This window comes from Pelodiscus sinensis, chromosome 1 (assembly GCF_052426305.1).
Source record: "Pelodiscus sinensis isolate ZL-2025 chromosome 1, ASM5242630v1, whole genome shotgun sequence".
NCBI classification, from domain to species: domain Eukaryota; kingdom Metazoa; phylum Chordata; order Testudines; family Trionychidae; genus Pelodiscus; species Pelodiscus sinensis.
The window spans coordinates 18,473,337-18,488,447 of record NC_143052.1 but is presented as its reverse complement, the minus strand read 5'-3'; the positions used below and the strand labels follow the sequence as shown (position 1 = coordinate 18,488,447).

General features: G+C 41.7%; 1 protein-coding gene across 3 annotated transcripts in view; it reads right to left on the bottom strand.

Annotated features, from left to right (window-relative positions):
• SEMA3D (semaphorin 3D) overlaps positions 1-15,111 on the bottom strand; it is a 203,824-nt gene that overhangs the window by 55,492 nt on the left and 133,221 nt on the right. For all 3 annotated transcript variants that reach the window (XM_014570492.4, XM_006117129.5, XM_006117131.5), the window contains one exon: positions 13,646-13,788. In XM_014570492.4, coding sequence (XP_014425978.1) covers positions 13,646-13,788 — 143 coding nt within the window. The remainder of the gene's footprint in view (positions 1-13,645; positions 13,789-15,111) is intronic.

Genomic DNA, 15,111 nt, shown 5'->3' with positions numbered 1-15,111 from the left:
GGCTTCCCAGCACTCCTGTGCTTTGAATGTTTAAGTATGCACAAACCCTAAGGATGTGTGTTGAGAGGAGGAGGGGCAGGCAGAATATTCTCGTTTTTCATTCTACAATTATGCCCAGACTAGTCATGCCACATGAGCAGCCCAAAGGTATCTGAAATCTTATCTTTCAGTATCTCTGTCAATAGCTCCTGAGCACACTGGCTTAGTAGTGTTTACAATAAACTTTGTTACATTATAGAAGGAGGCACTTAAAGCTGCATATTTCTTTCTCTATATAAATAAGGATTTAATTAGCACTTACTGCTTTGTATTCTCACAAGTTGTAACTGACAGCAATGCTTCTACCTGAAATGCCTTCTTCTGGAATATAAAAGAAGTGTCTGTAAACTCTGCTACTTGTGTAGCTGGGAGTTAGAGGCAGCTTTAGATAAATTATCTGCTTTCCAGCTGGCAGTGTATTTCGAGTGGTTAGTCTGTTTCAGTAAGACTACAAACAATACAGGACACACAAATGAACAAGCAAAAAGGGAAGTCTGTTCATTAAGATTTAAAAAAAATAATACTTTATATATTCCAAGGCCAGAAAGGATAAGCGCAATCATCCAGACGGACTTAATGTGAACATTCCCAAAATATAGCATATCCTTTAGAAGAAGAGATCCAATCTGAATCTCAAAATTGCCAGTGAAGGAGAATCCTTCACCACCTTCGGGAAGTTGCTCAAATGGTTAATGTAAACCTTATTTCCAGTTTCAATTTGACTTGCTTCAGCTTGGTACAGTTCATTAAAAATATTGTAAATATTAGAGATGATAAAAAATGATGGAATTATTTTTCTGTCATTAACATGCGGTTTCATGTTAATCAAGTTGGTTCACTGGAATGTGTGAATGTCAGCAAAATTTGCAACAGGATGAAGTCACACCTAACTCTTTCAATCTTCAGGAGGGTAGCTGTGTTAGTCTGTAACTGCAAAAACAAAAAGAAGTCCTGTGCCACCTTACATGTATCTGATAGAGTGGGGTTTTACCCATGAAAGCTCATACCTAAATAAATCTATTAGTCAGTAAGGTACCACAGGACTCATCATTGTTCTGTTAATCTGCTCTTTGTGTTTAGATAATGTTGAAATGCTTTGCTTTGTTTTGATTAATTTTGACTCTTAAAATATAAATGTTAATGTTATAAATATATGGTTTTGATATTATCAAAGTGATCTTTACACTATGTATAATAAATGTTTCAACATTATCTAAATTAAATGTTTCAATGGAAAAAACTAGTTTAAAAATGTCATGGGAAATTTCAGTATTTTGTTAGGATTTAGGAGAAAACCAAATTTTGAAACATCAAAATTTTCTGAGGAATGGAAATTCCAATTTTTACCCATCTCTAGTGACTATTCAAATATTTGAGACACTACTGAGATTAGTAAAATTATATCAGGAAATATAATGCCTTTTTGAAATCAAGAAGGCATGCTATTCAAATGCCAGACTATAAAATTAATGTGAGAGAGTAAGGCTGAATCCCGTAAACTTTATGTGGATAGTTCCTACTTCTGTGCACATCATATCTCAACAAACTGAAGTCTGATTCAGCTCTCATTAAAGTTAATAGAAAGGTTCTGACGTTAAATGGGAGATGGATCAGGCTCAAAAACCTTAATCATAATTGACAATTAAAACTTTTGGCACTCTTGGTTCATATTAGAAACTACAACTGATCTTCCTCATTCATGTCAACATCAAAATGTAAATGTAGATGCATTTGGAGTCCTGGTATTACATCTACCAAATTAAGATTTCTCATTCTGATTAAATATAAAGAGCAGTCTATCAGATTTGCAAATGTGTAAATACCAGAACAAAATATGTTTACTAAGCCATGTGGTTTATAAGTAAGTTATCTGACCCTTAGCCGTTTTTGCAAGTGAAATCTATCATGCCATTATTGATCTAGGAATGTATGGATTAAAATTTTAAATCACTTAAATTACTTTACTGGAGTATGTAGATGACATTAATGTAGCTGAATCAAAATTCACAAATGTTTAACTTGCAATCTGCTAGACAGGAAAAGAGATGGCAGTACAGCAAAAAAGCACCTGGACCTAGTTGATTATTAACTTCTCATTTGTGTTATAAGGGTAACATCGCAATGCAAGAACAGAAAATGCAACTTTAGAGCGGGCAGGCAGGCGGGTGGATGAGGGGGATCAGTAAACACTGAAGACCTCAGAAAATGTAATGCATAAAACTTTAAAGATAGTAATTATCCTGAACAGCTGCATATATCAAATCAGACAATGAGTGGAATTCAAAGAAAGAGCTTATTAGTGCCTGTGGCAAGATGCAAAAAGGACCATCCAAAGTGAATTCCTGACATGAACAAAAGGAAATACCAGCAAACAAAGAGCTGGAACAGGGAAAGACCCTGGAGGTCTAGCTAAGTGATAGATCCACCAAAAACAAATAAAATCCTAAGCAACAGTATGGAAAAGTTTTCAGCAGACCAATAAAATTCTATCGAGAAACTGCCAGCATTCAAATGTCCATGAATTTATGCCTCCAAATAAGAGTGCCACAAAAAGAACTGTGTAAGTATCACTGTCTAATAGTCCTGTTCTGTCACTGTCCAGCTGTGCTAGATACTGGCCAAACATAGAAAGATACAATCCCTTCCTACAAAAAGCTTTTATCTTTAGGACCTGCTCCAAAGCACATTGAAGTCAAAGGGAAGAATTCCATGATATCAGGGGTCTCTGCATCAGGCCCTAAGGAGATAAGCAACACAAGATGGATGGGAGACAGAGCAAGAGAGAGAATAAAAACAAATGTGCACAAGCATAAACAAAAGGAAGGATGATTATGTGGCTTCAACACTGGGCTAGGCCTTGAGAGTTCTGGGTCAGTTCATCGCCCCTTTGTGTGACAGAGAGAAAATTACTTGCCCAACCTTATTCTCCCACATGTATAATTCTGACTTGTATGTTTAGATGACTCCTTGAAGTAGTGTTTGTTTCTCACTTATGTGTTTGAACTGTACTTAGTACAATGTTCTGCCAGCCAGGTTGTGTAGCAGCCAATGTAGCTGGCCAGCACAGTATCAGCCACTCAGGCACTGTGGGCAGGGCTCATTAGCAGCTGGAAGCATGTCCTGGCAGTGTGCCATAGCCCGGCAGGCAGGGGTTTGAGACCCACCACTGGTCCACGGACAGGCAGTTGGAAACTGCTGTTCTAGACCTTTAATTATTTTTGTTGTTCTTCTCTGGACCTTCTTCAATTTCCCCACATCTTTTCTTGAAATGTGGTGCCCAGAACTGGACACAATACTCCTATTGGGCCCTAATCAACACAGAGTAGAGCAGAAGAATGTCTTCTCATGTCTTGCCCACAACACTTCTATTAATGCATCCCGGAATCATGTTTGCTTTTTTTGCAACAATGTCATACTGTTGACTCATATTTAACTTGTGGTCCACTATGATCCCTAAATCTTTCAGCAATACTTCTTCCTAGACAATCACTTCCCATTCTGTATGTGTGAAACTGATTGTTCCTTCCTAAGTGGAGTACTTTGAACCTTAGACCATGTCTCTAGTTTGTCCAGATCATTTTGAATTTTGACACTATCTTCCAAATCAGCTGCAGCCCCTCTCAGCTTAGTATCATCTGCAAACGTAATCAGTGTACTCTCTATGCCGTCAGCTAAATCACTGAAGATATTGATCAGAACCGGTACCAAAACAGATCTCTGTGGAGCCCCACTTGGTATGCCCTTCCAGCATGATTGTGAACCGTTAATAACTACTCTCTGAGAATGGTTATCCCACCAGTTATGCACCCTCCTTATAGTAGCCCCATCTAGGTTGCATTTCCCTAGTTTATTGATAAGAAGGTCATACGAGAACATGTCAAATGCCTTACAAAGTCTTGGTATATTACGTGCACTGCTTCTCCCTTTTATCCACAAAGCTTTCTTTGATAGGATATTAAGCCATCAGATTGGTTTGACATAATTTGTTCTTTAGAAATGCATGCTGGCTGTTACCTATCACCTTACTATCTTCTAGATGGGGGGGTTCCATTATCTTCCCTGGCACAGAAGTTAAACTAACTGGGCTATAGTTTCCTGGGATGTTCTTTTTTCCCTTTTTAGAGATGGGCACCATATTTGCCCTTTTCCAGTCTTCTGGAATCTCTTCCGACTTCCATGATTTTTCAAAGATGACAGCTAAAGGCCCAGATACGTCTTCTATTAGCTCCTTGACTATTTTAAGATGCATTCCATCAGGCCCTGATGACTTGCAACATCTAACTTTTCTGAGTAATTTTTAACTTTTTTTGTATTTTAACTTCTAAATCTACCTCACTTCCACTAGCATTCACTATGTTAGGCATCCTGTCATCATCCATCTTCTTGACAAAAGCTGAAACTAAGAAGTCATTAAGCATCTCTGCCATTTCCAAGGTTTCCTGTTATTGTTTCTCTCTATTCACCAAGCAATGGGCCTACCCTATCCTTGGCTTCTAATATACTTATAGAACATCTTCTTATTACCCTTTATGTCTCTAGCTAGATTTAGCTCATTTTGTACCTTTTTCTTTCTAATCTTGCCCCTGCATACCTATGGTGTTTGCTTATATTCATCCTTTGTAATTTTACCTACTTTCCACTTTTTATAGGACTCCTTTTTTATTTTTAGCTCATATTAGATCTCTTGGCTGATCAAAGGTGGTCTCCTGCCATACTTTCTATCTTTCCTACACAGTGGAATAGTTTGCTTTTGGACCCTTAGTAATGTCCCTTTAAAAAACTGCCAACTCTCTTCAGTTGTTTTTCCTCTTAGTCTTGCTTCCCATGGGAGCTTACCTACCAGCTCTCCGAGTTTACTAAAATCTGCCTTCCTGAAATCCATTGTCTCTATTTTGTTGTTCTTGCTTCTACCAATCCTTAGAATTACCCTTCTACCATTCCCTAGAATAATGAACTCTGATCTCATCACTTTCACCCAAGCTACCTTCTACATTCAAATTTTCAACCAGTTCCTCCATATTTGTTAGTCAATTCTAGAACAGCTTTTCCCCAGTAGCTTTCTCAATGTTCTGAAATTAAAAAAAAAAGTCTCCAAAGCAGTCCAAGAACTTATTGGATAATATGTCCCCTGCTGTGTTAGTTTCCTAACATATGTCTGGATAGTTGAAATCTCTCATCACCAAATCCTGTGCTTTGGATGATTTTGTTAGTTGTTTTAAAAAAAAGCCTCATCCATCTCTTCTGCCTGGGTAGGTGTTCTGTAGTAGACCCCTAGCATGACATCACCCTTGTTTTTTATCCCTTTTAACGTAACCCAGAGATTCTCAACAAGTCTGTATTCACATTTCTGTGATCCAGCTATGACATAGCTGGGTTTATTTATTAGCTCTTCAAGTTCTTCCTGTTCATTCCCCATACTTCTTGCATTTGTATACTGGCATCTAAGATACTGATTTAATTTTGCCCCCCCCCCCAGTTCTGCCTTGATCTTGCCCCACTAGTGCTTCCTTACTCCTGCTTCATACTATGCATTCTGTTCAGCAAATCCAGCTGAGACAGACCCCCAGTAGAGATTTCTCCACTCTTGAGGGATCAAGGCATCTCACTAAGCATTTACAATGACACTTAAGCAATGTTTTCAAAACATCAGGGTTTGTTTGTCAACCAGAACACAGCGTAAAGACGTCCTCAGCTAGCACAGAGAAATGAAGATTAAAGCCTAGACCATTCTGGTCAGCCCACAGAAGCCATAGAGAACTCAACTTTCGGACCCTGTCTTTCTCTCTTTCAGATCACATTTACACTACAGCTAGAATTGACACTCTGAGATTGATTCACCAGCAATCGATTTAGTGAATTTAGGGAAGATCTGTCAAATTGACCAGAGATCACTCTCTACTTAACCCTCTGTACTCTGCCCCTGATGAATCGAGTAAGGTAAGTCAACAGGAGAATTTGTCCCATCAATCTGATATGGTGTAGACCTCTTAGTAAACCTAAAGTACATCAATTCCAGCTACCTAAATAACATAGCTGGAGTTGTGTACTATAGGTCAACTTACTTCAGCAGTGTAGATATAACCGCAGTCTCACCTCCTGAGTCAGCACCCAAGTGAGAGAACTCCTAGCTTCCTCCAGAAGCCAAAGTTTATCCCCCACCTCAAATCTTCCAGTCCTTTGTTGGGATCTCAAGCTGGGATCTTTGCTCTGCTTCCTCGCTAAGTGCGCTGATCCATGAATCATTGAAGCTTGCGTTGTCTCTCTAAAATCCCTTACTGATCTGAGTCAGTTTCAGCCATTCCCTTAATGACTCTGTTCCTTCTACCCACACAAGGAGGTAACACACACACACACACACACACGCGTGCGCGTCTCTTAGCTTGCTATGGGAGCAAACCTAATTCTTCCTTTCCTCCTCCCTACTAAGTAACCATGCAAAGTACAGGAATAACATAGCTGGAGACATTTCTACTTTGCGACACTCCCTCCAGCAGACCTGACCAGTTCAAGGAAGTCATTGACTATACCTCAAAGCCTCTTCCAAACTTATTAGTTGTTATGCATTACAATGTTGTTTCCTTTGAGAAGGATAGTCTCATATGTGGATGACATGGGTTGACGTGAGGTAAAAACCAGACCAAGGCAGTCTCTAGCAGAAACACTGTATTCTGTCCTCCTAAACCTTGCAGCTAGTTGTCACAGATGGGTGTTACTTCTAACTCATTTGTGTATCTTTTCCCATATTCCTTCCTCCAGCTCACTGATGATTCATGCAAACAAGACTTGTCAATATCCATTAATGACTACCTTTCTCTCTCACTATGGTTCACACCAGCCATTCAGTTAATTAAATTGCCTATAAAGGTTAAACCCACAAAGAGTGGGTCCTAGAGAGTCTCCAGAAATGCGAAGGAAGCAGGAAGTGTTGGCAGAAAATCAGGAGTGCCAATGACAGGAGCTTTGCGAACAGGAGCAGCAAACAGGGAGTTTTGAGAGGGAGTTCTCCAGGTAAAGGAGAAGCAAATACGGGACCCCTAAGGTAAGTGGCTGTCTGTAGTGTGTGTTTGTGTGTTTGGGGTGTACTTGCTGTGTGCTGAGCTTGTGTTTGTCTGTTTGTTTTGTTTGTTTGTTTGTTTGCCATCAATTGGCAATTCATATGCAAGCAAAAACTCTGTATGCATGGTTAAGTAAAGTGTATCATTTGGGGGCAAAGGTGAGAGTTTACAGAAACCACACAAGTTTTCAAAATTGAACCTTGAATGTCTAACACATGAGTTCCCAAACTTGGGGGTGTGCCCCCTTGAGGGGCATGAAGAAATTCACGCCGGGGGGGCTCGAGGTGACCCAGTCCCCCCCCCCAACAAGTTTTGTTGCCCCAGTCAGTTCCTTTTTTCTTCTCAACAAGTTTTGCTGTTATTTGGGGGGAGGGGGACGTGAGGGTTTCTCAAAAATCAAAAAGTGGGCATGATGCCGAAAAGTTTGGGAACCCCTGGTCTAACCCCTGGCTATACTTGTTGCTAGTGTAAATGGTGAAAATAGATTTGAGGTCAATTGAGGAATAATAATATACACTGGCTGAGGATACAGTCTTGTAACATTAATGGGGAAAGATTCCTACAAAGTAGAATACATTTTCTATATTTTTAAAAAAAGACATAAAAATCCAAATAGGATTTATCTTTAAATCTGATTGTTGTTTTTTCACAAATAGTCCTACTTTGAAAGAAAGGAAACAATTAGCCACATGAAACTTGATATTAATAGTTACATTCTATTTACCATAAGCAAAACAAGAAATTCCAGGTACTGCAGATAAACTGGCCATACCTTTTAAAACAAAAACAAAAATAGGAAATGCCATTTGTCATGATAAATTATACATTTTGGTCTGGAAGTGACTGTTGAAAGCACTCTCTCAGCTTATACTTATAACCCCTGGTGATATACAGAATACAAGTGACGTAAACTTAAATGAGTGCTTTTTAGTGCTTTGGTAGCCGTGTTATTGCAAAGCATGCTTTACGATAATAAATACAAGAATAGTCTTCTGATCAGGACAAGTGACAGCTGTTTGACTCTGGGTAAGGAACTGTAAATGAGATTACAATAATCTTTTAGGTCTTGAAATAGTTGGGAAAGGGGAATGCTCTACAGAGAAGTCTTCACTAAGAGAGAGGATCACTGTGGGACTATATTGTTCAGCCAATGAATACTAGCTAGAGTAGGCTCTATTGACTAATTTGCTATATTAAAGCCACGCATCTTTTTGTGGTTTACTGCCTATTCCAATTTCAGCAGGTACCTCTAACACTACAGTGTAAGAAGAGCCTTAGGGAACAGTGAAGCAAAGCAGTAAAACTCCAGGAGAATGAACTGAAATTATATATACCAATCAGATCATTTAAATAATTCCTGGTTTCCTGAAAGAGCAATATGTTGCATTGCTGTGGACATGGCCAAGATGACAAAAGCTCAAATTTAAGGATAATTGTCTAAATTAGTTGAAACTTTGATTAACTATCAAGTAATCGGTCAAGTAAAACTTTCAACCACACAAAATGATGTATAGTTGATTATAACCAGAGCCATGCACACCTATGCCTGCAGTTATAGAGATTTAAACCAACCAGATTTGGCACAGCAGATCAAGGACTCCAGAGAAGACACATCTGAACCAGATCTACGAGTTCATGTTTTACCCATTCCTGCTATGCTTATACCACAATAAGTATAATCAAGACACATGCACAAACAGTGAAGATCAGATTTTTCAAAAGAGTTCTGCACCAGCACTTCCTAAATGAAGCACCCAGCTTTTTCACAAGGTCCCTCACACATTAGCTCCCACTGAGTGTGTTTAACAGGAGCTGTTGGATGCTGGGATATTTTGAGAAAAGGATGGCAACTGTGGCTGCTGAGCACTTTGTGGAATATCTGGTATATAATAAAATGGAACCAGATATTTTGAAATTTCCCTACAATGTTCATTTGACTTGCAAAATGAAAATGTAAGACTCAAAACATTATTTCCTACAACATTACAACGTTAAAAACTTGGTCTAATTTGAGGCTCAATTATAGTTGGTCATTGGGATCTCTTTACAGTACTTTTGCTTTTATTATGATATCTTATCTGTCCTGTTTGTGAGTAGAAGCTGAGGGTCTACGGTTAATGCATCCTAGTTTAATATAATCTCTCTGTGCTTTGGCTTAGTAGATTTCACCTAACCACTTTTCCTCTAATGCATTAAGTACTTGCTCATAATCAGCTAACGCCACGTCTAGTAGTAAATTATGGTGGTTTTTTTGTCATGTCAGTGTTTCATTAATCATACTACTGTAGAAAACCCAACTGAAGCTTGTTAATTCTCTTGCTTAGCTAAATACAAACTACTACAGAGATCTGGTTACTCAGCTTGTTGGAAACATTTGCTGAACCAAAATTGGAAATTTGTACACTCAGTGGTCACTGAAATCTCATTTGTGACTTTGTGGATAGATGAATAATCCTGCATGGCCTCCATACATGTGTCCGGTTGTTCTTTGTTCTCCTGTGCAAGTTTTGTTGTTCTAGTTCAGTGGTTCTCAAACTTTTTGGGCTCCAGAGCCCTTTACATGCGTAAAAATTTATGCAGCACCCCACTGATTGTATGTGTTGTACCTATCGATGTTTCCAGTTTGTCAACCTCGCGTAGCCCCTGGAGATGTCTCACGGAGCCCTAGGGCTCCACAGAGCACAGTTTGAGAAACACTGTTCTAGTTCATTTCCCCCCCCCCCTTTCATTTCTGTTTTTTAATCAAGAAGACTTTAATTGCTTTTTTCCTCAAGGGTCCTTCTTAGGAACCTAATGTCCACTGTTTGTAGTGCTGTTACATTAGGCAACACTCTACCGAATACCAGCAAATGAAGAAATATGCATAACGGTACCACAGAAACGCAGTAGATTTTTCTCTGTAATTTCTTCATACAAGGTTTTTGCTGAGGCCATCTCATAATCAAAACTTAATGTTTTCACAGTGTAATAATTCACAGACATTGAGACTATTCCAAAATACGAAAAAGAAACTAAACATTTCCACTATGACACTAGCGCTCCTCATGTTTCCAACAGGACATCGGCCACTTCATTGAAACTTAATCAAAACCACAATTTCTAATGACCTGACCCATACTTTTTTTAACTCCCCTCCCCCAGCTTTTCTAATCTTTGCCAAACCTTCATAAATCCATGCAACCGATCACAAACAAACTGTTTGGAGCATAAAGCAACTGCAGTAACAACATCTGTTGGAACGGTGTTATGGGTTTGAGTAATGGTTAGGGAAAGGAGATGCCGACTGGGTTCAAAGAACACATCTGCTAAAGCAGCGTATTAGTCATTATTACTACTAGCATTACCTGTCCCGTTGTGACAATAGACATACACATGGCCTCCTCCCTCCCCAATGTTCCCTGGGGTGGGGAGGCTTGGGTTGTGGGGCCTCCTCCCAGAGGCATGGGAGAAGATTGGGGCCAGCATTCTCTTCCCACCTCACGGCTCCAGGGATGCTGGGGTGCACACAAACTCTTCCACTCCCTGTGGTGGTGGTATGTGTGTGTGGGGGGGTGGGGGGTGCACACACGTGGCTCCCTCACTCCCCACTGCTCCCAGGAGTTGGGAGGCTCAGGCCGTGCAGCCTCTTTCCTCCCCGCTGTTCCAGGGATACTGAGATGCATGGGCATCCACTCTTCCCCATCCCTGTGGTGGGATGGGTGCATGCACACTCAGTGCACTGCACCTCCTCCTCCTCCCATCCCTGGGGATGGAGCCTCAGCATAGGTGGTTTGGCTGTAGGTAGGGGTGAGGCCTGCCTCCCCTACAAACTTCTCAAGTCTTCTCAAGTGTTCTTTGTGTCAGATGGCGTGATGGACACGTCTCCTTTTATAATAGTATAGCTTAATTATTACTAGATTTACCCAGCACTGTTTAGGCCCTTAACTCAATTAATTTTGGGGGTTTGGGAAAATAAAAAGCTTCATTTAAATCATTGCTCTGGGAAGGGGCTAGGGATGAGGGGTACAATATGCAGGCTGCCCCAGGGAGAGAGGAATTACCCCAACCCTCTATCACTGCAGCAGCTCGTAGTCAGGCAAGAAGCATTTCTCCAGTGGTGCTGCAGCTCTAGCAGGCACAGCCGGGGGAGGAGTGCATGTCACTGGCTGTGGCAGGTCCTGGTTCATCTGCCCTCTGCATTCCCCAACCAGAGTGAGGAATGCAGCAAACTGTGCATTTCCCCCTTGCTCTCTGATGAAAGGGGATCAGCCAGCAATCTTCACGTATTAACTAGGGAGGGGAAGAGTTTCAGCCTTCTCCATCCTCCCTAAAAGGCACCCTACAAAACAGGAGGCTTGGGACTGGGGCTGTCCTGGAGGGGGCACCTCCAGCTAGCCCACTTCCACCTGCCTGGTGATTGTTTCCCATTCTGGGCACATCCCGTTTTCCTGGTGCAACTAAGCCTAAGGATGTGAACGACTAGTCGACTATCTGATAAGCAAATCCACCAGAAAGAGCAGCAAGGGGCGGGGGGGAGGGGAGAAGACGACAGGGTGCTTCAAAGCAGCAGCGCTGTATGGAGCCCAGGGCCAGACCCTGGGCTCCATGCAGCACTGCCACTTTTAAATGTCACATGGAGCCTGCTGCCTGAGTCCCCATCTGACCCCGGGCTCCATGCAGCGCTGCTGCTTTGAAATGTCACGGGGAGAATGGGGCCAGAGAGGGACTGCTTGAGTCCCCCCGGCCCTGTGCTCCCCGCAGCACTTTCACCTTTGAAGTGTAGCAACAGCCCTGGTCGCCTAATTAAATAGTCAATACAAATTGCATCAACTATTTGATTAGCCAATTAATCTAAATTTAACATTCCCTAACCAAGCCCTGACCTTGCTTTTAAGATATGATAAGAGGAAGCAGTATACCAAATCTGGTGGTCGTAGCTCTTACTGTTTAGGAGGAGTTCTTGAACAGACAGATGGACACACAGACAAACTCTCTCAAATATATAGTAGATTTCTATTACTGTAGCACTTTGAGGCCCTGATCATAGGTCAAGCATGGTGCATACACAAAACAAAAAAGACATTTTTAGTAATACAGTAAACTTCCGATAATCTGGCACCTTTAGGACCCAGGGGGTGCCAGATTATCAGATATGCCAGACTATCAGAAGGGGAGGCTATGAGGGGTCTGACCCCAGAACCCTCATAGCCTCCCCTTCCGATAGTCCGGCTCTGCCCCAGGCATCCCTGATTCATCCGCTGCTGGTCAGTTTCAGCAGCGGCTGAATCAGGATGCCTGGGGCAGAACAGCTAGGGGGCTGCCGGGTTGGTCCCACAGTGCCGAGGAGTGGCACTACTGGATCAACCCGGCAGCACCCCAACTGCTCTGCCCCAGGTCCCCAAGTCAGCCGCTGCTGAAATCTGATCAGCGGCTGACTCCAGGAAGCCCGAGGCAGAGCTGCATGGTGCATACACAAAACAAAACAGACATTTTTAGTAATACAGTAAACTTCCGATAATCTGGCACCTTTAGGACCCAGGGGGTGCCGGATTATCAAATATGCCGGACTATCAGAAGGCCCCAGACCCCTCATAGCCTCCCCTTCCGATAGTCCGGCTCTGCCCCGGGCGTCCCTGATTCATCCGCTGCTGGTCAGTTTCAGCAGCAGCTGAATCGGGACACCTGGGATGGAGCATCTGGTGTGCTGCTGGGTTGGTCCCTGCAGCGCCGCACCTTGGCACTGTGGTGACGAACCTGGCAGCACCCCAGCTGCTCTCTCCCAGGTGTACCCAAGTCAGCTGCTGCTGAAACTGATCAGAGGCTGATTCCAGGAAGCCGGGGCAGAGCAGCAGAGGGGCTTCCTGCAGTCAGCAGCTGGTCAGTTTCAGCAGCGGCTGAATCGGGGACAGCTGGGGTGCTGCCGGGTTGGTCCCGCAGCCCCGAGAGGCAGCGCTACGGTACCTACCCGGCAGCACTCCAGCTGCTCTGTCCCTGGCTTCCCGGATTCAGCTGCTGGTCAGTTTTAGCAGCGGCTGAATCCGGGAAGCTTGGGGCAGAGCAGCTCCAATGGTCCGGCTACCCGGAGCACTTCCGGGTTCCTGATGGTGCCGGACCATCAGGGGTGCCGGACCATCGGAGTTTTACTGTAATTATGAGGCTGACACACTGATGTTCCCCACCTGTTTGCCCCTCAAGTTAGTGGGCATCCCATGCAAAATCCCCATGTACTCTGACTTTGCACAAATATTTAGGATTTAGCCCTAACTCATAACCAACCAAAAGTTCTCATTATAGAGCAGCTGAGGATTAATCCATTGTTATTTAGATGCATCATTATAAACTATGAAAATATTATGTTTCTAAAAAAATGCTGACTTACCAAGCATCAAATCTATTTAGCAGTTAAGGCAAGTGAATATTATACATCATTAGTAATCCATATTACTGCACTTTACTCTGACAGTATTATGAGGGAGATTTCCTTCCAGGACAAAACTGATATTTTTAAAAGAAACAAATTAAAGGTTCCTTTAAAAAAAAAAGGGGGGGGGAGAATGAATATACGTTTTTACCTTACAAATTCTTCCAATTCGGGAAAGGATTGCTTTGTCAGATGTGCTGCTATCTTGTGTTATTTCTCGGAAAAAGAAATAGATTTTGTCGTCATCTGGATTATATGTGTCTGGAATGGGGTAGGTTCCAATAAATTTTGCTCCTAAAAGAAACCCCCAAACAAAAACAAATTATTTAAGAATTTTTAAAAGTCCATAATACTTGAGGCCAAGACTCTGTCTGTGTTCATGAAGCAGCTCATGGCAAAATATCAATGAATCATCATAGGCGCCTTTGAGGGAAGTCTGGCCATAAGATTGTATTAGCTCCAAAAGTATTTATGTCTAATAGGGTAGCTTTCATTCTTCAGGCTATATTCTTTTCCAGAACCCTTGACTGGCAAAATTGATGGCCATTGGGAATTTACAGCATTAATGCCAAAATTTTTAGATCCAGAAAACATATCTATGACACAGCTAATTTGCTGCTTGTGTTACCGTTCCTGCTAAATAGTTTTCTTCCAAAAACACATTGTTACACAATTATTTAATTTTAAAATGGCAGCACTTAGTAATAATCCAGGGATACAGGGAACAACAAATGTTTACGAGAGATAGTATGCAAGGGAGCAACATAATCTCGATTTGTTTGCATGACTCATGCTCAAATATTAATAACAGCTGTAGTAAGCCAACAGTTTCCTATGCACCTGTGCTAGGATGGCTTTACTAATTCAATGGCATTGGAGTGGCCTTGATAAGACAATTGGTTCATGTGACCTGTTTCGCCTTACAATGTCATTTTCAAAAATTTAAAAACTTGGCATTTTCATTTTACTTGTGCACTTCACTCAGAAAGTAACAAAATGCCAGACACCTTATCTAGTGAAGCAACAACAGGCAACAAAAGTCAAATACACAAGCAGAGAGGGAAATATTTAAGGAAATTGCTTCAAAATATCCTTGTAATCTGCCACAACTGCTGAGATTCTCTGGGAGTACTCAAGATAACTCCTTTGCACTGAACAAGAGGCAGGGCTAGTGGCCAGACAAACTCAGTAGGAATAGCCGATGTGGAATTCATGTCCCAGGCAGGTCAGACAGAGCATAGTATCTCTGGCCCTCACAGAATGCAGTGCAAGGATCATCTTTTCTCCCTGTGGTTTTGCTAGGGGTAATAAAGAAGGGAAAATGAGGACTAGAAGATGTTGGGTAAGTGAGGAGTGAACTGGTGATTTTTTGGCCTCTGTAAATAAGTTAATTGATTCATATTTAAATGTTTGTTAAATTATCGGTACGCACCTAGATACCAGAGAGTGAAATGTGTGAGTCAGAATAACCCTTGTATTACTCCAGCTTCACAATGATATGGTCCCATGGAGTTCTGTCAGTGTGAAATTGGAATGATGCAGTAGATAATTTACGGCAGGATATTCAAATGATCCTAAGGAAATGAGTCACTCATTTTCCACTCAGTCCCTTTCAGG